At 45.2% G+C, this 26,514-nt stretch overlaps 1 protein-coding gene across 3 annotated transcripts in view; it reads right to left on the reverse strand.

Moving 5' to 3' along the window:
• WWOX (WW domain containing oxidoreductase) overlaps positions 1-26,514 on the reverse strand; it is a 906,950-nt gene that overhangs the window by 873,008 nt on the left and 7,428 nt on the right. For all 3 annotated transcript variants that reach the window (XM_012926620.2, XM_058674091.1, XM_058674090.1), the window contains exon 4: positions 24,318-24,496. In XM_012926620.2, the coding sequence (XP_012782074.2) occupies positions 24,318-24,496 (179 nt within the window). The remainder of the gene's footprint in view (positions 1-24,317; positions 24,497-26,514) is intronic.

A 26,514-nucleotide genomic window follows, 5' to 3' on the forward strand; every position in this document is an offset into this window, starting at 1 on the left:
AATCTGAAATATGTTAGTATTTCTACTTGAGTACTTACAGGTTAGTTCTGAAATTTTGATAATGGAAGTAAGCAAAAGAAAATAGACAAACATTTCTTACTTGAAAATCCAAAAAGCTCCAATTTCCAACACATTTTCAGCAATGACAGGATGCCATAAATATAAAATTCTACATCATGAAACTTTCTTAATTAAAATGATTAAAAATATCATCTAAGAGTACCTTCAAGCAGCATCAAAGAGATATGTGAGTCACAGATAAATTCTATGTTTAGGTTTGGATCTCACCCCCAAAATAACTATGTTTATGTAAATATCAAAAAAATTTTTCTTTAAAAAATCCCAAATCAGGGCCCGGCGGCGCGGCCTAGCGGCTGAAGTCCTCGCCTTGAACGCCCCGGGATCCCATATGGGCGCCGGTTCTAATCCCTGCAGCTCCACTTCCCATCCAGCTCCCTGCTTGTGGCCTGGAAAAGCAGTCGAGGACGGCCCAAAGCTTTGGGACCCTGCACCCGCGTGGGAGACCTGGAAGAGGTTCCTGGTTCCCAGCACTGGATTAGCACGCACCGGCCCGTTGCGGCTCACTTGGGGAGTGAATCATCGGACGAAAGATCTTTCTCTCTGTCTCTCCTCCTCTCTGTATATCTGACTGTAATAAAATGAATAAATCTTTAAAAGAAAAAATCCCAAATCAAAAATACTTCTGATCTCAAGCATTTTGGATAATAGCTATTTACTCAGTACTTTCTGTTGTCTGCCTCAGTAAATAACAGAGCATATTCGTCCCTTAGGAGACATGGCCTAAGCTTTCTTATCTTTGAAAATTCATCAGAGAAATCCATACATGGGAAATACGTAATAAACTAGGCGTTCGTAAATTTTTTATAAATTGCCGAGTAGGGTTTTCCTGCTCCTACGTGTCTACACAAATACTCAATCCTGCTGTTGTGACAAGAAAGCAGTGAGCAGTACCTGAGTGAGTGAGCAGTTCAGCATCCCAGCAAAACTTTATTTACCAAAACAGCACAGGAGGGATGGACACGGTGCACGTCCATGATCGGTGGCCCGTGTGCTAGCTAGTGCACTTTTAACATTCAATGCCAAACCTGCCTGGAAATACATGAAGGTCAGCTTTACCTACAGATCTGCTCTGAGAGAAAATGTGAATCATCACAACAGCCGGAATTCTGAATTCTTGTGAAAAACAGTCACAGAAAGTTTCGTTGTAGAGCACCTCACAAGCTTCTACAAGAGCATACAAAATGGGAACCTTCTTTCGGAAATCACAAAGTTTTTTAGCCACTCATTTACATACTACATTGTTAGTTTCACCCAGAATTCCACCCCACTTACCCTAAGTTGGCTTTGCAACTGCAAAGCTGGATACTGAGCTATAAACTACATCTTGCTGCTCTCTTTGTGTGTAAAACTGACAAATGTGTTGCTTTTGGATCTCAGAGTTCTGGAGAAAGCCAACTTCAATGAATTAAGATGACTAATGTGTTGATTCTGTTTCCAATCCAACAAAATGTTAATGTAAGAAGCTATGTCACATGATGCTATGTGTTCTAGCTCAAATTTAACATCAAATATTGAATAAGGCAGTTTCTAAGTAAATTACTAAGCTAAAAATATTCCTTTGGCATAGCAATAACTCCATCTTCTTTAAATAAATGGAAATTTTAACATCTTCACTCAGATCTGCCTAAAGAAGAAATTAAGGAATGCAAACCTCCATTTCAGTCAACAGTATCAATTCCCTCTTTCTGTGGGAAATAGCGTAATATCACGCATCAAGAAGGATTCATTTAAAGGTGTTCATCCCTAATCACGACTTCAGGCAAAGCTCTCCACATAACACCTGCACAAGACACTGCTCCTGACATGCGACCCAATAGCAGAACCCAGGGCTTCCCTGACCTGCCAGCCACGTAATCAGAGCCCAAGTGAGCTACCATCAAGACACTGCGAGAACACCAAGCATTTCTGGATCCACAGCTACTACAGGGGATCTGACATTAGTTCTTTTACAGCTTGATTGTGTTTTCACTGTATCTATTTAGCATTTGGTTGAGAAGTTCCCATAGCTCTAACACACTGCTACACAGTTTGTTTTAGGTAAACTAACATTAGTTTTTCATCACATAGTAGTTGAGTAATTTCTATTTCCACAGGAATGCTATTTCATTTTGAAAAGCTGCTGAAAGTATTGTAAGGCCTGAATTCGATTCCATAAATACTTTCACTGTACCTTCCATGGAAGTGACACTAAACATTGATCTTGGTATTTATCTAATTCTAATAGCAAATCTTCACGGTTTTCTTAAACCAATTCTGTTTTCTGGTCACTAAAAGGAGTCATTTTAATAATTATTTGGAGTAGAAAAATCAAATCTGTTAAGACATTAGGAAAAGAAATAAATCAATAATTAGGGGGCCCACTTTTCAAAAAAAGGAATTTAAAATTTTATAAGGAAGAATTTAGAAATCCAGGGTCTAGAAATGGAAACTACATAGAATATATGTATTTTGCCTCTAGGTTTTAGATTCAAGTATGACAGGTTGTCAGTAACTGAATATTTTTTTCATTGCTTGCCAGTTATTTAGGAAATTTCTATTGTTTAGAAAAGTAAAATTCAAAAATATTTTATTAATTACATCCTGATAAAGTTCAATCAGAAAAGTGGTCTTACTGGTCAAAAATAACATTTCTAGGTATATTTTTATTTCTAACCAATCCTATTCATATTTTCATGAATAAAATAACTAAAGCAAATCGTTTATTTAGCTGTTACTAAAGATTAGAGTTCCTGGAAATATCAGGATTTCTTAATTCAAGATTCATAAACTATCCTCTCCTCTCCATTCAAATCATACACACTGACTATGAGCACAGTTATTTCCCCCTGGGGGAAGGAGTCAGAGGTTCCATTATACTCGCAAACACCTATAGGATATAAAAAAGGCTAAACTCCAACACCCTAGAATTTTTGTTGCTGCTTTTGGTAAGCAGAAAGCTGTGAACACACTTTATTTTTCTGAATGACAAACAGAAGTATTATATGCTTGACAAAATAGAGTCCCAGAGCAGGTCCAAGGGTGTCATCCCACCATCTCAGCGTCAGTCATGAAAGACATCTACGAAAGACTGGAGGGGAGAACAACAGTTGGGGGCGGGCCATAGTGCCTATCAAACCATGTCATAAAATAAAGAACAAAAAAGAAAGGGCATTGAACCATTACAATCCCAAAGCCCTGCTCAGCTTCTGAAGCATCCTAGATGAGCAGCCACCAAGCCCGCCTTTGTAACCGAGAACCATTTCTTCAAATCAGCTGGCTCTCTTTCTGGAAAGAAGGCAATCTCCCCACATCATCACCACCACCATCTGGTTCTTTGCTCTACAGGTGAGCAAACTGCACATGGGCAGCCGTATCATTTTCTGATGAATCCCAAGGTCCTATAGAACACAGGGGAAATCTTTAGTAAGTTTTGAATGAATGAATTGTGCAATGATTGTTACGCATCTGGGCTGCATCAATGAAAGCATCATCCCTTTAAAAAAAGAGATTTATTTATTTTTATCGGAAAGTCAGATATGCAGAGAAGAGGAGGAGAGACAGAGAAGAAGATCCTCCATCTGTTAATTCACTCCCCAAATGGCCACAATGGCCAGAGCTGAGCTGATCTGAAGTCAGGAGCCAGGAGCTCTTCCGGGTCTCCCACACGGGTGCAGGGTCTCAAGGCTTTGGGCTGTCTTCAACTGCTTCCCCAGTCCACAAGCAGGGAGTTGGATGGGAAGCGAGGCCGCAGGGACATGAACCAGTGCCCATAATGTATCCCAGCAAGAGTAAAGCGAGGACTTTAGCCGCTAGTCTACCACGCCAGGTCCAGCAGCATCCCTTTTTAAGCATGGTTCTTGGGGATGACTTCTAGTTCCCTGAAAAATGACCGACGTCCTGCCTTGGAACGTGATCCTACCTGGATCTAAAGCCCAAAGAGGCACACGACAATAAGGTTAATGCAGGAGCTCTAATCCAGTGTGATCCGCACTTTGATGAAACTGGGCAGTGTGGACAGAAAGAGGAAAGACAGTGTGCACAGAGACAAGAACAGCTCATGCAGACACAGGCAGAGGCAGGAATGATGCTCGGGCAAGCAAGGTACACCCAGGGCTACCTGAAGCTGAAAGAGACATGGAAAGATCCTTCCCTACAGACTTGAGACAGAATGTGGCCCTGCCAATACCTTCATTTCAGATTTCTAGCCTGTGGAACTTCAAAACAATGTATTTCCACTGCCCTAAGTGCCCCCAGCCTGGAATATTTTGCTATGGTGGGCTGAAAAAATTACCACCACAATGCATACAGTAAAAGGCACAGAACTCATCACAAACTGCAACTGACTCACATGGCTGACAAAGAGCCCTCGCACTCCAAGGCCATGCTGGGGTGGGCTGTACTGCACAGGACACACGGCAGCAGAGGCAGGATGCAAGGGGCCAACAGCACAGGTACTTTTTGGGTACCACTTGCAAATCCCTATGCACCATCCAAGCCTAGCCACAGTGACAGCCACTGGTTCCAGGGATTCCCCAGCTGGTTCCTGCCCAGCACTAGAAAACACTGGGACAGCAGCACCCTTGTCTGATGGGAGTTGGAAGCCAGCTGATAAAGGCCTCTCGCTCTGTAAACAGTTCTGAGGTGCAATTATGTAAATTCCTTGCAAAGTCCCATGGAACTAGACACTGGCTACTACCCTTAAAGTGCCTAACTCAAAAACACTCTCCCTTCTCCGTCATGTAATGCTCCCAGATTGTGTATAAGCACAGATTCATCTTAGGTTCTGCATTCAGGAGAACTCAGACAAAACACCTGCTGCAACATAGCAACCTCACTACCTAGCTTTTGGAGAATTTGAATCACTAGAAAAGCCCCTTCCCATCCACTTTTAACCAGCTGGATACTCCCCTGTTGCAAACTTCAGTCCACTGGTCCTTGTTCCATCCCTGTAAGGAACTTAGGTTTATTTATCTCCTAGACAGCTATTTGTAGGAATTTCTGTAAAATTTACCTTAACTAACCACTGACCTTTCCTTTAACAGGATACACCAGGACACTACGGGATGACTTTGCCAGCCCTAAGCTTAACTGTGCTCCATCCAGAAATGAACACACAGTGTTAGATGTGGTTCTGCCAGCGGAACTACAACACAGCTAATCAAGGGTGCACACAAGTTGTCTACACCACAGGCTCTCATGGTTGCAAGGCAGCAACACTTGGGATCAGCTGGAGGGAACAAAGATGCCAAACAATGGTTGCAGTTCAGAAGCCACAGCTGCAACATGCACTCGCCTCCTATATCATGGGAGTGGCACATCAAGCACTTCACTCTGCCCCTCCCACAGCACTGGGCACATGGTTCCTACCAGCTTGTCTGCGGGCTCTAGCAGCTGGCCAATTGCTACTGAAGTCAGGCAGACACGTACTACAATCTCAGTGGGCTGTTTTAGTATCAGGCAGGAAACAAGATTTAAAAAACAAAATCAAGAGATTGAGTCTCATAGTATTTTTTTCTTTAAAAAAAAAAAAACCTTAATTACACCCAAAACTCTCTTGAAGTTCTCCTGTTTCCCACACCAAAAGAATTTGCACTTGGACCCTCACTGCAAAGGAAGAGCAGATTTAATCCTATCTCCTTCTCCCCTTGGCTTTTACATCTTATTTTCAAATAACCAGATCATGTACATCTTTACTCCTCAGCTGAGTTCTAATGAGGATTATAAAAAATAAAACAAATTAGTTGCACATTTTAAACATTCATTGGCAAGTACAAGAGCACAGTTCTTAATATAAGAAGTAAATTGAATAAAATTAAAAAGGGATATCTCACTGAAGACAGAGTAATTGAAAGGCATACTGTGCAGTCAGCAAAACCAGGCTGGCTCCTGCAGCAGCATCCGAGGAACCAGCACCGCTCTACACCACCTGGTGATTTGTTTTTCAGTTCCAGCATGATCCTCCTGATGCTGATGGAGCAAACCCTTCTGACAGTTGGCCAACAACAACCCACTTGACAGCTTTCATCACTGCAGCCAGTGCAAAGTCGATCTGTTCATCTAAATCCCCATCTCCCTTGAGCTCCACTCCATCATCTAAGGGCAGTGTGGCTATGGATTTCAAACCAGGTTAGAATTCACAAACAAAGCAGAGGTAGTTAGCACCAGGCCCCAAGAGCCAAAAAGGCTCTCAATTCACAGGTCAGATCCAGTAAGGTCTAGAGACAGGGAACAAGACATCAGAGCATACACTCAGAGAACAGCATCTCTCCTCCCTTTCCTGCCCTGAGAGGTCAATCAGCCTTTATGCTCCTGAATCTGTGCTACCAGTGAGTATGTTCCTCCTGCTCTATGCTATTCCTTGTATCACTGTAATTTTTAAAAAGCACGGGCATACCATGAAATCCCATGCTTTGTAAAAGATTCCATTATAAGAGTAATCATTATTGAACCTTTTATCCCAGATGTAATTTCTTACATGTTACACAAGTTTGGCACGCATTGTGAATTTCAGCCAAGGTTGATAAAGTTCAATAACTTGGCTAACCAACCATGTGTACTACTCATTATAGAAGCAATAAATAGATTCATCAAAATGGACATGAAAAAGCCATAAGAAAATCAGATGCCATTTCCAGCCTGCCTCATAAAAGCACCTCTTGGACTTTAATTTTATATGTAGTCATCACACCTACCCATCATTCAAAATAGGACATATATAAAACACCACCTGCCCATATTTTCATGATGGATAAATCCCACTTACAAAGGTGAATTCCCTATTCCACAGTTCTGAAAAGTCACAGAGATGTACAAATCCTTACTCTCAGCAAGTAGAGGAGCAAGCATGCCGAATGCTACTTTTCCTTGCTATTATCTGTTAGGGTCAGGTTCAGCTGAAGTGTATTTTCCCCAATAATACTTTCAATCTGGTTATTCTCTGAATCTAGTGATAACTGAAAATCTTAGTAGAAGACAGAGGATTGGAGGTAACTGTCATAGGTGGGAATAGGAAATCTAAGTTCACAGAATGAAAGCATCGCTGATGATCAAATGTACAGAAGTCAGCAACGTTTTATTCAGGTCAACAAAGTGCTTGAATGTAATTAACACTATTCAATGGGATAATAAAAGACTTTGCACTGTGACTTGCGCTGCTGAAAACCCAAACTTCATCTGCTGTATTTCTCTTACTCTCAGGGAGACTCAAGCACCATTAGAAATATTAAAAGCCCACCATTCTCAACACAATGTGCAGATCACAGTGGAGCTGCTTAGGGCCACGCTCTGAAGTCAACAGTAAAAAGCACGATGCACGTTTCAAACCCTGGGCTGCACTTGTGTCGACACTGCTGGGTGAACGTCGAGTTGCTGAATGAGGGAGTATTTTCTCTGCCGCCCAGGAACGAAAGCCTAAGGGGAGAGTCATTCTTGCGTTTCACACGCAGACCCTGTCTTTCACTTGCAAGGGCGGGAGATGTGTCTCATCCAGGCCCTGCACTGCCTCACTGCTCAGTGTGCAGGCAACACCCTTCTCTGGCATGATCTCTGCCCCATGCCTGATCTGTCACCAGCTCTCCACGTGACCAGAAACATACTGTTCGGACTTTTTCTCTTGTATATTCCTCCACAGTGGGATCACTATAGGGCAATATTAATACCCCCAGAGGCTCCTGCTTCTCTTCACAGCGGACAGGGCCAGGGGAATAGCACAAACAAGTTTTCCAAAGCTCAGGTTACACTCTCAACAACAGGAATATATGGCCTGTTATTAGTTATCAACAGTTTCCAGACGATCCCAATATTAACCAAATAATATGAATATTTAACTCAGGAAAAGTACAACATTACGCCAGTGATATGCTTTATGTTCCCAAGCAGTCAGGAACTGCCACATTCTTCCAGGAACTTACATACCGTGGGGACAGAAGCTAGAGTCAAACATGAAACTAAGCAGAGACTGCAGAGATAAGCCAGGCATGTGCTCTGAACAACTAAAGTCATGAGAAAGAAAAGTGTCATACCAAACACCATGACGAGAAAACGATTACAGGAAACTAAGGAAGGGAGTTTAGTGGTTCCCCAAAAGATGCAGTAGGTAAGAGAGCACATTACAAAGCATTTGAATTACGTGTATAGAAAATAGTCCTTACAAAGTCCACATTATTGTTTCAGCAATGCTTGGCATATGATTAAATCTCTAAAGACAATTCAGAAATGCTATCAAAAACTAGCAGCTGGGCAGGAGTTTGACCCAGAAGTTGAGATGCAGCCTGCATTCCACCGTGAGGGACGTGGGTTTGAACCCCAGAACTGCTTCCAGTTCCAGCTTTCCACTAACCTAAGTCCAGAGGCAGCAGGTCACAGCCCAGAACACTGCCACCCTACTGCGAGACCAGGACTGACTTAGCCTGCCTGGCCCAGCCAGGCCCAGCCCAGCCCAGCCCAGCCCAGTCCCAGCTGCTGAGGGCTTGGAAGCTATAATCCAGTTGATGAGAAATACTCATCTTCATTCGCATTCTCTCTCCCCTTCAAATAAAAATAGCAATTACAAGACACACACAAATAACTTTCTATACAGGTTTAACAAAGCCATCCCACTAGCTTATCGACTCCAAAATCCAATACTAATATTTAAGCAAATAATGAAAGTCAACATTAACAATGTTTGTCATTTCTTATTCATCACTCTAGTTAACTCTCCTGACCAACATACAGACACACAAAGAAAACCTTACAATGTAAGCAATTCTTAAAGGAAACAGTTTAGCATTATTTAAGAAAACACATATGGCTCCCTAATACCTGTGCAGAAATCTGTCAGGAAAGGGGAAGGAATTCACAGCCCATTGACTGTCAATTTGGAATCACTTCTTGCTAAATGTGACAACTTGAGTGTTTTGCCCCCTTCCAAGCTGAGCCCAGTCTTGCAGGCACATTCCTTGCTTCTGTGAGCCAGTTTCCCCATGATTAGCTTCGTCTGACATGCAGCCTAGAATTTGATCTTTCTATTCATTTAAAGCCACCGGCATTTGTTCCTGGGGGAATCAGCTGGAAATTATTTCACTTTCAGGTTCTTCTCTCTGGGCAGTTTAAGCAGAATGCAAGATATTTGGAGTTAATTTTTAAAGATAAAGAGCATCCTTAACAATCAAAGTATGAACTCCAGAAGACTATGCCATCCAACTTTAGCTAACTTTTCCATTTTACATAATCAGTCATAAAAAGTTTGCTTCGAATTTAGTAGCTCCAAATACTATCCAGAAACATGACTGCTTTTCCTGCAGCCTTGACAGAATGTAAAATCATAAGTTTAAGCTACAATTCTCTACCTCATGTTCAAACACTGTGCTCCACAGCTGCCAGACCATTCGAGCAGCCGGGAAATTGAATGGCGCAAAGGAGAATTACGGCAATTATAAAACCTCACTGGTATAGATTGTCAGATTAATAACCAGCATTAGCAGAACTCAGCTATACCATCAGCAGCGTGAGGAACGAAGAGCGTAGAGCTACAGGGAGAAGTCATAACATACAGCACAGCAGAGCCGTTGGCTACAGGAAACCCAGTATGAACTGAAAAGAAGTCTGTCGACAAGATAAAACAAGTATGCCTGCCATTCACACTACACAATTGCTTTTTGATTTTTGTTTTGTTTTGTTTTGTTTTTGACAATGCTATGTGAACATAGGAACTGCTCAGGTTAAAAGCACAGACATTAAGATAAAATATCTTTTGGGGAAAAAAAATAATACACCTATATACACATTTACACAAAGCAGACTAACATAGATTGGAAAATGAGCGATCACACCTGAGCATGAGTCCACACAGTTCCAGTTTAGGATGACTCTGTTCTCCATAGACATTACAGCTCTTGTTGTCCTTCACAGTTATCTAGAAGGTGCACAGTGGAAATCAGGCTTCAAGCAAAGTCAGAGTTGGGGCTGGCAAGATGGCTCAATCAGTTAATCCTCTGCATGGAAGTGCCAACATCCCATAATGGAGCTGGTTTCTGTCCCAGTTGCTCTAATGACTACCCAGCTCCCTATTTATGGCCTGGGAAAAAAGCAAAGAATGGCCTAACGTCTTAGGAGAGACCTGCACCTGCCTGGGAGACCCAGAGGAGGCTCCTAGTACCTGGCTTCATATCAGCTCAACTCTGTCCATTGTGGCAATTTGGGGGTTAAACAGATGGAAGATATTTCTGTCTATTTCTCTCTCTACAATATCTGCCTTTCCAATGAAAATAAAATTTAGAAAAAAAACAGACTTAAAAGGTAACAATCAAAAAAGTAAAATTTCTCTGTAATTTATAACATATTTGGTGATTAATATGCAGATGTCTCAAGAATGAAAAGATACGGGTTTTTGCATTTTCAAATACAAACCAAAAAAACAGAGAAGTAATTAGAAAGCACGAAGAAGCACACGTATGTGCAAGGAAACCTGTGGGGAAAAAATTATAGTATAAAGAAGTCAATTCAAATGTTCTCTCAAAGCACAAAGACAAGACGGTTAATACTTGGTTTGTTCGCACCTTAAATAAGGCAGACATTGCCTGTCCCTACCCTGAAGACTCAGCACTGCTCCAACGCTCACAACAGAGTGGAGGCATGAACCTGAAACTCCTTCCAGGTCTCCCACAGGAATGCCAGGGATTCAAGCACTTGGGTCAGCACTGGTTGCCTCCCAGGTGTGTGAGCAGAAGTTCAATCCAAATCGGAAGAGCCAGAACTCCAACCAGGCACTGTGCTACGAGATGTGGGCATCCCAACAAGAGCTCAACACACTGAGCCACAGTACCCACTCCTGCAGTGTGACACTTCAGTACATGTCTATAAGCTGCATGGACTGGATCAGGGTAACCAGCATCTCTCATCCTCCCTTCCCTCTTCCATCATTCATTCAATGGGAGGCTCCACTCTCAGCAAAACGGCCTCCAGATAGAGAAGAGAGCAAGCAAAACAACATACCCCACCCCCCTTATCACTATCATGTGATACCAAGCACACAACAGTGAAGGCTTCAGACAGTGGACTGCTCCCCAAACTCTGGCAACAGCTGAACACCCTATTCCAAGCATGTCTCCTGAGAAAAGCACCTTAGGTAGGAAAGCAGCGGGAACATGGTCTTCTCTGTTAAAACTGAGAGTCCTTGGAGATGAGCAGTTACCTCCTAACCCCAGGTGGAGCAATGCCCCCAGCGCCTCCCCACCACCGACAGCCCACTCCCCGTGACTGGCACCTCACACAGCACAAGGGCCTCCGCTGCTGTGGTGAAGGTGCTGATCCAGTCACAGATGTCCTTGTGAGAGGGAGGCGGGAGGAGGTTTGAGCGCACAGGAGAGGAGCAGTGGGGCAAGCAGAGATCAGAGCGATCTGCTTTGAATGTGAAGGCTGGGCCGCAAGCCACGGACCAGGCAGCCCCTAGAAGCTTCGAAAACAGCCTACAGACAGAATCTGCCTGCTGACCCCTTAGCCCGAACCCGGCGAGACTGCGCATTTCTGGCATTCACAACTGTGAACAAGTAAGTTTGTCTCAAGCCACTAAGTTGGTAGTGTGACCTCTCACAGCGACAGGAAACAGCTCTGCCTTCCAAGTCCTCAAACAGGCAAGGAGCACACAAGTGAGACACACACACAAGCACACTTCGGTGCATCAAATGGGCAAGGACAATCCACAGGCAGGGCCTCCTCCCTCCTGTCGAAGTCTTCCCTCACCAAACCAGCAGGCAAAAGCACAAGGGATTCGGGGGAAGCAGCAGCTGCTCAAAGTGTACACAGACTGACAGCTCCCGTGTCAGCCTAGCAGGCTCAGAGCAGGGCAGCCCTTGCCAAGCGCCCAACTCCACGCCCTGAGATGTTTCCCCGTATGGTCCATTACAGTGCTCCCTGCCTCGTCAAACACTCGACCTGGTAACTGTACATTAGCTGAGAACTGAAATTTCCTTTGCTAATAAAGTTGTAAAAGCGCTTTTTGCTTTGTTCACAGAGGACTGGCAATCTCAACCGATGGTCTCTTGAACCCAGCTGCTGGCTTCAGAAGCCACCGTCACCTTACTAGACCACACGGACACACATGAGGAAGAATGCAGGCAGAAGACATTACACTAAAAGATGCAGCAGGTTCTTTCAGTTTATTTATGTCTGAAAAGTAATGGCATAAAGAGAGAAACAGAGAGCGCTCTTCAAATGCCCAAGACAACTAAGGCTGGGCACAGCTGAAGTCAGAACCCTGAACTCCACTGGGGTCTCTAACAGGAGTGGCAAAAACCTAAGGACTTGACCAAAACCTGTGGCCTTCTAGGGTCCATATTAACAGACAGCTGGGTCGCAGAGTAGGAAGCCTCAAACATGAATGGGGCACCTCCTATCCTGAATACATGAGGCGCCAAAGGCCCACCCAGCTGCATGCAGAGAGTTGAGAGTTTGCCCTCACAGGCACTGACGGCCGACACAGCACATGCTCGCCATAGGAAAACAATTGATTCTTTTCATTCTTTTCCTTCATGTGATCACTAGGAAAACGGTTTCCAGAGTCAAGATGTGGCTGGAAATTTTGTTGCTGTCATATAAGCAAACTGCAGTTGACAGGTGGATTCTGTATCTACATGGGAATTAGTTCTGTGTTGCAAGCAGAGGCAAGAACGTGGGCTCACGATACTTAGAGCAGTCAGGAGAAAAGCACCGCCCAGGAGGTGACGGCTTCCTCGCTCCCCAGCCCCGACTCCATACAAGTTTCAGTCTCCGCACACAGTCTCTTTCTGAAGCATCAACTTTTGGCTCCTGAATACCCAGCTCGCATAACAACCTCTTACAACACCTGCAAGAATGGGGCAGCACCTGTGAAAATTTTCTAGCCGCCCCCACTAAGTCAGCTGTGCAATGCACAGGCTTGGGGCTTGACCTCTGGTTCCCTTTAGAAACTCGAAAGATAATCTGCAGAAATCTCTCCACACACACTCACACACACACACACACATGAGGGAGGGGGAGGATCCACTGAGGAATTAAATTACTCTATTTCCATCTTTTTCTAAGCCTAATTTGTCCCCAGAGAATGTTCTTTTGTTACTCTCCCCCAACAACAAGCAACCTTCCCATCACAGGCTACTGTTCATTACTACATTTTCACATACTGTTTTATTTGAGCCATACCAAACAGGGAGAGAAACGATGACTCCCCTGATTTTTCACAGGAGGGAAGTGCGGCCTGCAGTACAGAAGGGACTTGCCTCTGCGTACAGACCCAGTGAATGGCATCCGTCTCTCGGTGTTCAGCACTCTTCCCACTGCATCACGGTCCTCTCCAAGAAAAGTGCCATGCCTTTCCAAGTGCAGGTAAAGTTACATTCAAGGGGGCCTGGCACGGTAACCTAGTGGCTAAACTCTTCACCTTGCATCTGCCCGGGATCTCATATGGGTGCCAGTTTGTGTCCCAGCTGCTCCACTTGCCTTCCAGCTCCCTGTGTATGGCCTGGGAACGCAGTCAAGGATGGCTCAAAGCCTTGGGAACCTGCACCAGCATGGAAGACCTGGAAGAGGCTCCTTGCTCCTGGCTTCAGATTGACACAGCTCTGGCCACTGTGGCAACCTGGAGAGTGAATCAACAGATGGAGGATCTTTGTCTCTCCTTCTCTCTGTAAATCTGACTTTACAATAAAAATAAATCTTGGAAAATAAAAAGTTACATTCAAGCACTACACACTCTTGAGCATGAGCAGGTAAATGAGACAGCAGAGCCACACACTCACTCCTAATATAGCAGATGATTCTAGAAGCAGCACAAACTCAAGCACACAAGTGCTCTAACGCCAAGCTCCCCGTAATAAAAATGTTACTGTGATGCGCTTCCTTAAGGTACAATAGTTTTCTTCATCCTTCCCCAAGTTGAATAAATCTTTTTCATTCTGACTACAACAATAAAAAAAAAAATTTTTTTTCTCTCACTTGATTTCTTTTTTGTTGGATCAAGTCACTACCTGACCTCCAACCAAAAAATACCTAATCGTTTCCTTTCATACCAAGGAAACATAAGTGCCTCAAAGCGGTTATGCAGAGAGGTCATTCCAGGACAAACTCGCAGATCCTATGGCAGCCTTCAGAGGCTTCCAAATCCAGGAAGCTAGGAAAAATACCAAACTAATTTCAGGAGAAACCTGATCCCCTCACCTCCCACGCCAGAACTAGCTCCAGGTTATTAAGGGCTTGCGATGATGAGCAGACAACTCCCTGGGCACACGGGAGCTCCCCGACAACCTTGCAGGGAGGCGTCTCTTTCCTACGTCACAGGTGGGGAAGAGTTCAGAGGAGGACAGTGACTTGCTGCGACCACTTCGGTGGGAAGCAGTCAGTCCAGATATTAGCCAACAGAGCCCACTACCGACCAAGCGTCGCCCACCGTCAGCAGAGCTGTTCCCAACGGTGGTGCAGTCTCATCACGCCAGAGCCAGGCTCCCCAAACGTGACAACGCAAAGATTTCATCAACAAATTTCTCTGGGGGAAAACTGCAAAACCCAAAATCATCAATTCTCACCCAATGTGTGAACATGGCACCCCATCCTTATGAGCAGTTGGTGAGTCTGGGTGGGCTCTGGGATGCTCCCTACACCCATGCATGTACCAAAACTGTGGTGGCCATGACTAGGACTCACGGCCAGGGTAGCAGGCAAAACGCAGACTTTGAGGACAGAATGTCATAAGCCAGGGCCGGGGGAGAGGGGACGGCAAGGCTGACTTCGATATGAATCTCATGCTGATCACACGACTAAACATGTACTGAACATAGTAGACACTTCGAGAAAAATAAACTTCTAAAGAGAAAGGAACATTTTCAAAATTATACCACATGAAGCAAGCAATTAGCAATCAATACATATCCAATACTCATGCACAGAAAATGAAGACAATTCGTAAAATAAATACAAACGCCAGATATATAAAGAGCTTATCAATTTTACTGATAATCAAGAAGTGCAAATTTAAGTGATGCTTTTCAAAAATGTGGACTCCCAAAGTTGGCAAGGGTGAGACAAATGGGCATTCGAATTGGTCTAAGCTTCCATGGGCACAGGTTGACAGAACAAATAAAGATACTAAGGTCAGGAAGAAAACTCCTCAATTCAGCAATTCCAATCCACAAAGTAAAACTATAGAATAGTCACAGATGGGTACAAACATTTAATTACAAAATGTTCATCTCACTGCATAGCTATTAAGAAGCTGGAATCCGCCCAAATGCGCTGCCCAGAATGAAGGGCAGGAGCTGTGTAATGGAATACTATGCAGCCACTCGAGGCAGGCACAGCTACGATCCAGTCACACAGGACACACGCTCACCACCACATACACCAAACAGCAAGGGTGGACTTCCACCCGGGAAGAATCGTGAGGGTTTTTTCTTATCTGCCTCTTTTTTTTTTATTTGCAATTATCTGCATCTTCTAGATTTTCTGTAAGGAACACGTGTTTAGCAATAAAAATAATTTTCAAAATAATTAAACAACAAGGCACGTAAAGCTAATTGGGTATAACACATGTTGTATATCTAAGAGCAACAAGGGTTCGTTTCTGTTCTCCAAGGATTCTTCCTTACGCCCACAGGCCTTTCTTTGGAAAGAAACCCCACATCCTAACCTGCACCCAGCCTAGGTTTGAGAAGTCACCTTTGCCCCCGCCCGCTCTCCCTACAGTGCTGCTCCCCGCACACAGCCCTGCAGAGCCAGCCTTCATGGACTGCCCGATTCCAGCCTCAGGCTTAACACACTGAGTGGCTTCTGGGGATGAGCTTGACCGTGACCATGCACTACTATTTCTCAGGCCAGGAAGGCAGCAAGGGCAGTGCAGTGGAGCCAGCCACGGACTTCCAGGATTCCCTGCTGTGCCCCAGCAGTACCAACCACTCCAGAGAAACTACCTCACTTCTGACACTCTGCCAAGACAAGTGCTGGGCACTACGGTGAGAATCCAGGACAACGGGTACAGAAGTTTCACAAATTGTACAAGGCTAGCAATAATAATTATAACCATCGACAGATAGGAACCCAGAGCAATTGAGCACATCTTAGAGCTACGGATGATGGTGAAAAATCCTTGGATGAATTCAGGTTCACTTTCTGTATGACCACGTCAAAACATCTGCATTCTGATAGCTTCCTTTACAATTTTGTTCCTACGGAAAACTCAGCTCTACTCGCCTTGACAGTCACTCCCCACCTACAGGGAAACAGGATACAACAGAACACGTGTCTCTCATACACACAACCCATCTGATGTTCCCACTTATACTAGACCAAGGAAACCTTGACTTGTTTCCAGAGAAGCACTATCTGAATACAGCTTCCAATATGAAAAAAAATCCAAATAAACAAATACTGTAAAATGTAAACAATTAGACTGAACCTTCATCACACTATGCATCAGTTATGATATGCCTCATTAAGGTGAAGTTTGCACAGCTCACCACCACTTTGTGAAATACACTGTTATTTATTAAACCAAAGGGAGATAATGAATTTAGGCAAGAAATTCAAGTTATCGGAACCCTTTTGGGCAGGCTACGGATGCCTTAATTTGGAGTTCCTTGTGAGACACGCCTCCTACTGAGTGACCCCTGGTTATTCTGGAAAAGGCCGAGGACTCGTATCTGAACCCTGCATATGCTGCCAATGCCCAGGAAAGAAGTCACAGTCAAGGGCTGGCAGGTGTCAGAGCATCTGTTATACCAAACACAAGAGCTCCAGGAAGGGACGTCGACTTTGGCCCACTGACTGGATCAACGGCAAGCACACCTGCACGGGAGCGGTCCAAGTGCCTTCCTCGCTCTGCCGGAAGCACGGCGCATCTCCAATGCTTTCAAACTCCTACATTTTCAAAAGTGAGAAAGTTCCTAAGAAAATGAATACCATAAATAATATATATATGTATAATATAGTGTATACACTGTGTCCTTCACTTGAAATTTGAAAATAAGCATTGTTAGACAGCCAAACTGTGCTCCTGTGTATCTTTTTCTTCCTCCAGGCTAAATTTCTTTTGGACAGCTGAAGTCTGAGAGTCACAGGCTACCCCAAACTTAAGTGAGAGAGCCAGGAGAGGAGGAAGTATCCTCCTGTCCTCCTCGGTGCAGAGCGATCCTCTTCATGTCAAGTACCACCGTCTTACTTAGGAAGCACACACTGAGCCAAAAGGACAAGACATCTCATGTATAAGAATGTGTAATTAATAAATTATTGAAATACACTATATAATACTGGGTCATACAGGTGACAGAAGTAAAGGCCACCTTATATTCCTAGAAGAAAATAAAGAATCATAAGGCAGTCCATGTGGAACTTAAATAGAGGCGTTAAGACGTAAATAGTACAATTTCCACCTGGGGGGCGGGGGGCATCACATTATCGAGAGGCCAGCACACTCACAGCCAGCCACAGTCTGAAAACACACGCCCTTGTGTAACTGGCAGAGCAGGCTGCTGCCTCAGTACAATGGCCCCTTTTTGTTAAAATGGATTTCTCCATCCTTGGCATTTCATACAAACAAAACTGAAAAAAAAAAAAAAAGCAAGAGAGAAACAAACATGACACTGGTAACAGCCTTCAGTTTGAACTCTATCGCAGACAACTACAAGACCTAAAAGATACGTTAGAAAAGTAAAAGGTATTATTTAACAAAAATGAAAGCAAGACCGGCCAAGAGGAAAATAACCATGTTGAAGGCCACCTCTTTTGTTCAACTATTTCAAAGGGCAACAGAGCCCTCTACTGGTGGAAAAATCAAAATACAGGAAGGTATTGATGCTTTTACTGAATTTATAGAGAGCAAGAATTTTCACCACAGTATACAAAAGCAAAAGACAAAGTTATTGTACTTGTTTTAAGTTTTTATCTTACACAAACTACAAAACCTCAACTAGGATTGAAATCATTATCAAATATTCTTTTTTAAATTATGAGTTAGACTCATATTATCATTGAATAATATTTTAGACAATGCCACTTGTTTTGCTTCACCAGAAACATTTAAATTCTGAACCTTTAAAGCGTGGAGCCGACAACCCTACGTGACAAAGTTCCAGTTCGGGTCAGATATGACACCCACAATTTTCTTATAAATGTACATAATCTATGTACACTTTTAAAAAAATAACATATATGTGTAAACATGCCCTAAGTTGTTCAAAAAGGATTACCAAATTTTGATATGCAGAATATTAACATCTCCTAAAGCAGTCTTTGTTTATATGTTTAGCTTCTCAAACAGATTGATCATGTATGTGATTTCTATCTACAATGTCCAAGAATATTTAAATGTAAAACAGCTAATTCATAGTTTTTTTTAAATACTTTGTTTATTTTTATTGCAAAGGCAGATATACAGAAACGAGGAGAGGGGCCCAGCGTGCTGACCTAACGGCTAAAGTCCTCGCCTTGAAAGCGCCAGGATCCCATATGGGCGCCAGTTCTAATCCCGGTAGCCCTGCTTCCCATCCAGCGCCCTGCTTGTGGCCTGGGAAAGCAGTCGAGGACGGCCCAAAGCCTTGGGACCCTGCACCCACATGGGAGACCTGGAGGAAGTTCCTGGCTCCTGGCTTTGGATCGGGGCAGCACCAGCCATTGCGGCCACTTGGGGAGTGAATCATCGGATGGAAGATGTTCCTCTGTCTCTCCTCCTCTCTGTATATCTGCCTTTCCAATAAACATGAATTTTTTTTAAAAGACAGGAGGAGAGACAGACAGAAAGACCTTCAGTCCGATGATTCACTCCCCAAGTGACTGCTCAAATATGGTAAGTTCGCCCACTCATACCAACAATGGCCAGTGAGTTCCCACAACTGTCCTTACTAGTAAGAGTGAGTGCAGCAGGCTTTGTCTCACACTTAGGTATGCAATTAACCCTTATTAGAAGGATCTCACTCTGGATGAGCCCACGTCAGCCTGCACATTCCAGGAGGCAGTGTATTACACTAAGCTATTTAAATGCCATAGCCAAATTAGATTGACTGACAGGTGGCGTCTACAGGAAAAGCCAGGGGACCTTCCATTCTCCTTCAACTCCCGATACCCCCAGCGACAGCTGACTTAAGGATGACCACAGTGCAGTCAGCTCAACTCACTTCCACGAAATCCCAGCCAACAAGCTGCACAGTTGTAAGGTGCCTGCCCCTTCCTGCTTAGTCTGCTTTGTTGAACACAAACACAATGGCTCTCCTCCCTTGTCTACCTACTTGCAATTGGAACCGTGCAGCTCCTACTAAACCATAGAGAGGCCTCTGTGTGGACTAGTAGGAGCTTTGAGAGAAGATGACTTTCCCTGGACAGTGAGATGCTAAGCTCCACACAGAGGGATCCACAAGCCAGTTTCAATCTGCAAAGTTCTTCAGGTTCAGAACAAGGATCAAGGAGAGGTGGTTAATTTCAAAGGCAGCAACAACCTAATCCTTGTAGCTCCCTGTAAGAGAGAGAAAAGCATGGGCGCAAGACGCAGATTCACAGTGGGACAGACCTAACGTGTGGCCACATTCTTGTTACAGGCTGGGGTGTCCAATCTGCCAACATGTCATCTAAATTGTGGCCACTTTAGAGAACGCTGGGACAGTATCATCTTGAGAAGGACTACAGGATCGCATGCAGGCCTCGGAGGCCACGCTCTGCGCAGGACCAGATGTCAACACTTCAGGCTGTGCGGGCCAGATGGTCTCTGCTATAATGACTCAGCTCTGCTCTAACAGGCAAAGCCAGTGCCGAGCGCCGACGGGGCTGTGGAGCGTGGCTGTGCTCCACCACGCGGTGCCGGGCAGTCAGCCCCGTGCTGAAGTTGGCCTGTCCTCCAATCTGGACTGCAGAACCCAGTTGGACAGTGCGCTTCAAATCTGAGCTGTGAAACCTGGAATTGGGGGAGGGTTGCATTTGGTACTGCATTTGAGTAATTAAGTATCTGCCGGCTGGTTAAGCTTCCTGCTCAAGTGCATCCTGGAGCAGCTCTCGCGGGTGAGTCCACATCCCCCGGTGGACTGGAGACCCCAGCCCCGGCTGCTGCGGGCATTACAGCAGTGAACCAGCAGACCGGGAGCTCTCATCTCTCTGCCACTTTCACAAATTTCAGGAACCCATAATGCTTTATCCTGACTTTTCCTCAAAATCCTTCTGTCTTCAGGAATCACCCTGATCTTGAGTAAAAGGAAGAATCTCTTTGGTTGCCTTAGCAATATCAAAAATCCAAAACACAGCTCTGTGTCACTGCAGAGCCCGGAAAGCAGACCACCAGACCACACGTGCTTACAGGCCACTAGGAAAGGCAGGACCCTAGCCCCACACAGACTTCCCGCAGAGTCTGCGGGACCAAGATACGGCCCTTCACATTAAAGAAGCCCGGCCCAGGGCAGCACCTTGTGAGTGGAGGGGCCTTCAAAAGAGACAGAGAAGAAACAAACTACTAAAAAGATCAGATTCCTACATCAGCCTTGGTAAGACAAATTAGGCATTTATGCTGCAGTTGAGGGGTCACCGTTTCCAAAATAAATTCAAAATAAGTACCATTAGGGTGTATGCCAAGCCACTCTGCTCCAAAGAGAGGCGAGACCTTCACAAGGCTGGGACACCTGACAGCTTAGACACAGAAGACGCGCTCCCTGGAGCAGGCTGGGCTGAGGGAACAGCAACCCCATTAAAGCTGGCACAGAGGCGACTCCTGAGTGCCCCCGGAAGTCTGGGAAAGGAAGGCACCTGATTCACTCTGCATTCAGCTGTTTTATTTGAAATGGGCAGAAATAAAGATAGCAATTTATAAATTGGAGAGTTTCATAGCTCAGTAGAAGGCAGGACTTTATCTGGAAGGCACAGCCTCCTTGGGCAAGGGCACTTTCTAAGGCAGCCACGCAGGACATAAAAGCTAAGCCAGTTATGACGGAGGGCCATGTGCCTGTCTTCAGCCTCTTGTCTGTACGCCTGATACCACTGCTGCCAAGTCAAAGTGATTTGCAAGTATTTGACGGCCTGGAATTTGCAGTATGATATTATTTCCAAAAGTCAGAATAAAAATCTTTTAACTCTGAGTTAGCTAGACTCTGGCTTCATAGTCTGGAGATGAAGAGGGGAGGCGGCAGAATTACCAGTGATTTCTGAGAGAAGGTAAGAGCGCGCAGGACAGCACAGGAGGGGCCGCCCTCCACCTGACCTGTCCCACTGCCTCAACAGCCCTAGGCCCTGGGCCATGGACACTGCTGCAGTGTCCACAAAAGGAAGGGTCTTGGGGGAAAGCAGGAGCTGTGGGTGAGCGTTTAGCTGTGTTCCAGAGCTTTCCATGCCACTCCGACCAACGGACGTGCTTTATCCCCAACACTGCAGACGCTCCTCTCCCTGTCTCGTGACTCAATGTTACTGACCTGACAGGTCTGACCTGACTAGTCTGAATGACAGCATCTAAGTCTGGCTTACAAGCCTTTGAGAGAACAAACACTATCCCTGGTCAGATGCAACAGCTGGAACACTCCAGCAGAAAACAAACAGATCACACAGGTTAACTACGTAAGCAAAGACAATCTACCTAAAAGATGAGAGGAATGCGATCCTCTACAAAGGCATTGTTCTTCAGCCCTTCCCTGAGTTACTCTGTCCCGTGTAGGTGCACACCCTCAACCAAGACAAAGTCCGCTCACGCAACATGACATACCACTCACTGGATGACCAAGAACCAAGTCACTGCCATTTTGTTTTGTTTTGTTTTTTCCATAATGTTAACATAGTTGATTAGGGTGGAAAGGCTCAAGGATTAGTGAGAAGTGGGTGAAACCACTGTTTCCAAATTTTCTTTTTGTTCCTCTTGTATCTGGGCGAAGGGGGGAGATATTATCTAGGAGAGAAACCACACCCAGCCTCCCAACCTCCTCAGTACCTGCGGATAGGAAACAGCCACCCAATGTCATCCCAGGGTCCCTGATGTGGAGCATGTCCAAAGGGTTCTGCTCCAGTGATTTTGATAGTTCTGAAATGCTGCTGATCTCACCAATCTAAGGATGAGGAAATTCTTCCAAGGTCCACTGGCTGACATACTCCACCCCAGGGTCTCCATCCGCCCAGATATGTGCTGTCAACACTTGGCTGGAGTAGTTAATCAATTTGTTCTGCTCTCCTTCCTCGGCTATGGTACCAGATGTCCTCTGCTGGCCCCAGTGAACTACCATATCCTCCATGTGCAACTGGGTATGCCATCCAGTTGCTCTAAACCACCGAGGAGGTCCACTTCTGACACATGTGCTCCACACTCAGACCACAGATCCTGTGATCCTCGCCATGGTGACCCCAGACCTGACAGTGTGTGCTTACCAGCAGGAGATCCAGCTCAGCCCATCACCCACATCAGCCTACACACACAGAGGCAGTTGAAATTGCTGGCTCAGTTCTCTTCAGCCCCATTTCTTAAGTAAACCAATGAGAGCTGCATCCCAGTCCAACCCTGCCACCACATACTCAGCCCTCATATACACCAGCAGGAGCTGCAGCCTAGTCAGAGCAACCCCCAATAACCCTCACTCAGCCTGCCCCAGCCCTGGTTCCTGTGCTTGCCAGTGTGCAGCAGGCTGGTCCAATCTGTCCTACAACCCATTCAGCTCCCCTACACATCAATGAGCATTGAAGCCTAGCACAATCCCACCAACCCCATTATCCAGCCCACACTCTTGCCAGCAGGTGCCACTGCCTGTCCAGCCAGGCCCTCCCCCAGCCCTGGTTCTCATGCTCACCAATGAGAGTTGCAGCCCATCAGAGAGGTGCCCACCATTTCCCTATTGGGCCTACTCTCAGTCCTGGATCCTGCACTCTCCATGTGGTAGTCTTGCCTGACAGGATTGCTCCCAGTCCCAACACTTGCCAGCTGACGCTGCTGCTGCAAAGCCCGACCGGCCTGCACCTACTCTGGCTCATGTATGCACCACTGGATGGAGTTGGTTAGTCCAGACTGGCTCTCTCCCTAACCCAGCTCACACGCAGGCCAACAGGTGTTGTGGCTTTGCATCCAGTCCCAGTTCTCACACTCACAAGTGAGAATAGAGACCCAGCAGGGGAGCCCCCCCGAATTCCCCACTACAGGGCCTGCCCCCTCTCATCCCCAGGTCTCATGTGTGCTGCAGCTGAGTCTGGCAATGGCCTGCCTCACCCAAGACACTATGTTTAACACTGTGTCATCAGTTTATTATCAACAACAGGCATGAAGGATTCACGCCAAAGCACAAGTCCAGAAAATATTCTCAGTGCAGGATGAGGTCCAAGAGTTGATTTTAAAATAAGTTTCAAAGCACTGCTCTGTTAGACTTTGGCTCTGCACCACACACACAGTAATGGGTACTCTAAGCAGGGATCTTCACTTCCTAGGCTTGCCCTCACGATGCTAGGAAAAGCTTGGAGGCTTAAGGAGGAGTCATTCAAAACCAAGACAGAAAGCTTGTAAGGAAGGAAGCCAGTGGTGGGGAAGGGGAACCCAAGGCCAGGGGCACTCTGAAGGAGAGAACAGGACATCAGACAGCAGAATGCAACTCCGCTTCCTCTCTCTGCCCACTAACTTCGAGATCCATAACCTTAAAGCAGTTGGCTCTCACTGACCCCAACACTGATGCAAATGGACCAAAACAAAGTAAAATCCCATGATGGCTATACACAGGTACCTACAGGACCACCTGTCCTTGACAGCACACAATACTGAAGGAAGGGCAGCCTCCTGAGCCATCGACCTCACGATGGTCACTGTGGTTTAATCGCTGGAAATTAGGAGGGTTAATTTGGAGGGTGAGACAAGGACTAGCTCTCCAATTTTATAAAGAAATGAGATCCTGCTCCCAAAGGAAAATGATACGCTCAGTGACCAATGGAAACCCACAAAAGCCTTTGTTACAAAGTCAGGATAGGTTGCTGTTCCCTGTATCCCATTACCAATCAATCTTGGTTTGAATAACCCATGTAATTGGAATATGATCGTACACCACACAGACCAGGTCAAAAACTTATAGATGGAGCCTCCTGCCTCTAACCCCTGAATACCAAAATAGCCACAATCTTTGCTGAGTGTTCAGCTTGCAGAGGTTTCAAGGTCGGCCCCACATAGCCTTCCATGGTAACACTGGGATGTTAAAAAAGGCCGTGGCTTTCATGAAACAATAGCTGGAAAGGTTATCAATGCATTTTTAAATTAAAGAATCACAAAATTTCATTACAGTTAGATTTAAGCGGATTTCATGAGATAAAATAACTATGCATTAACAGCCTACCTATTCCTGAGTTAGCTCCCGTTACTACAACCACTTTGCCGGAGAAGTCTCGGCCCTGGAGGATTTCCATGGCGGTGGTGCTGCCATCGTATCTCTGTCTGGTGGTTGGCTTCATTGGATTGTCATCCACAGTAAAGGCCAGTCTTGGGTCCAAGTAGGTGGTTCTTTTATTTATATGGCTGAAAAAAAAAAAAGATGAAGTTAAGACAAGCACTTGTAAAGAATCCATTTTGGATGTACTGCAGAGCTTACTCTTCAGCCTGAAAAGAACAGGGACCCCCTCGATCTCCTTGCTGGCCTCCAAGAGGCTGGGATCCCTCCCAGGGGACTGCCATGGCAGCTGCTCCTCAGAGCTTCTCTATGCCCACCACCTTGTCACCCTGGGTCCCAACAAAGGCCTCCTGGAAGGCTCAGGCTTTCACTAAGCCACGTAGACAATTCTGTGCAGTGTCAGTCACTCTTAGGAAGATGCCAATTCCATCTCGAAGAAGACAACCCCAAATAATAAAAATCTTGGTAGACAGAGAATGGCCCGACAAATACAGTTCTCGTCATTATCATTTTTAGAGTATGTTCACACTTCCGATAGATATTTAATTTTGAGTTAATCTCAATCTTGACGACAGATATCATGACTTAAAAAATATTTGTATTGTGTGTGTATATGCAAAATCCAAGAGCCGAAGATCTGCATCTGGTACCGTATGAACACTAAGACCCAGGTTACCCCATCTCCCCGAGAAGCATCAGGAGCTCGGGGTGGTACCCAGACAGCAGGGCAACACGCCGGAGCAGGCTCTCACGGCTTCAACAGCCAAAGCACTACTTCTTCCCCACTCCTCACTGACTCCTCTGTGGGGCTGAAGTTGGCTTTGATGAGAGGACTTACACCACAACAAACCCCTGGCCTCTCCCTGCTCCCATAAAGCTGGTTCTTACTGCTGCTTCTCTCTACCCACAAACCTGAAGATCCATAACCTTAGAGCAGTTGCCTTTCTCAGTCCAACACTGGTGCAAATGGACCAAAACAAAGTAAAATCCTGTGACCAGCTGTACACAGGGACCTGCAGGACCTAACTGCTACAAAGGGCTCAGAGGAGGGGTGGTGCTAGTTTTGCTCCAAAATCCCTACTTGTTTCTCTAGATCAGACCAGGAGTTGGCAAACTACAGCTGATGGGCCAAATCTAGCCTGCTGACTGTTTCAGTAAATAAAGTTTGCCTGGAACACAGCAATGCCCATCATGGATATGTATTATCTATAGCTGCTTTAATTGCTATAATGACAAGCTTGAAGAGCTGCCACTGCCACCCATACCGCCTACAAAGCCTACAATTACCATCTCACCCTGTACAGAAAAACTGTTGACAGCTCCTGCTCTGTACCCATCAGAGTCCCCGAAACGGCCAGAGAAGCTCAGCTTGCCAGTCCAGCCCCGGAGTAGCTGACTCCACGGGTGAAGGCAGCACCTGCAATGAATCCCCAGGGATCTTGATGTTGCTGGCCCAGGAGCTACAGTTCAGAACCTACACTCCCCACCAAGGAATCTAATACCTGTTTTCAGAGAATGACTGCCCAAACGTGTGTGAGAGTACGGAGACCGAACAGAAGATTATGGAATGTTACGCTGATTCTTTAAATGGCTGACAAAGTTAAAGGGAAAACTTGGGTAAACCATTTGCACATTAAGCAAAGGGTTGAGATTTTTTTATTTTGATTTCTTAACATGAAATTAACTGTATAAAGTAAGGTAAGGAAACATTTTATAAACGGAAATGCAACAACAAACAAATCTACTCTATGCAATATATCAGACTGTCTCTACCTGGGCTGCCCAAGGTGACCGAGAGACCCCCTTTCAGAAAGCCAGGATCCAGCAGCTCCCAGTACTGCAGGTGCACTAAGTATCCAAGAAGTTTGTTCAAAAGCTACTTATTCCATTTGAACTTGTTACTTTAACTGCATGATTTAATGAACTATCATTATTGCAAACTGATAATGTTTAATATAAACTATCAGAGCATCTATGAAAACCTGGTTAAGAGCCTCAAAGAATAGCTAAAAAACCATAGTTATGAAGAGACAGGAATTCTAAATGCTGACTCCAGCCTTCTGAGCCAGCTTCCTGCTAATTCATCTGGGAAGGCAGGAGAGGGCCCAGGGTTGGGTCCCTGACCCATGCAGGGGACCAAGAGGAA

This window comes from Ochotona princeps, chromosome 16 (assembly GCF_030435755.1).
Source record: "Ochotona princeps isolate mOchPri1 chromosome 16, mOchPri1.hap1, whole genome shotgun sequence".
NCBI lineage: Eukaryota > Metazoa > Chordata > Mammalia > Lagomorpha > Ochotonidae > Ochotona > Ochotona princeps.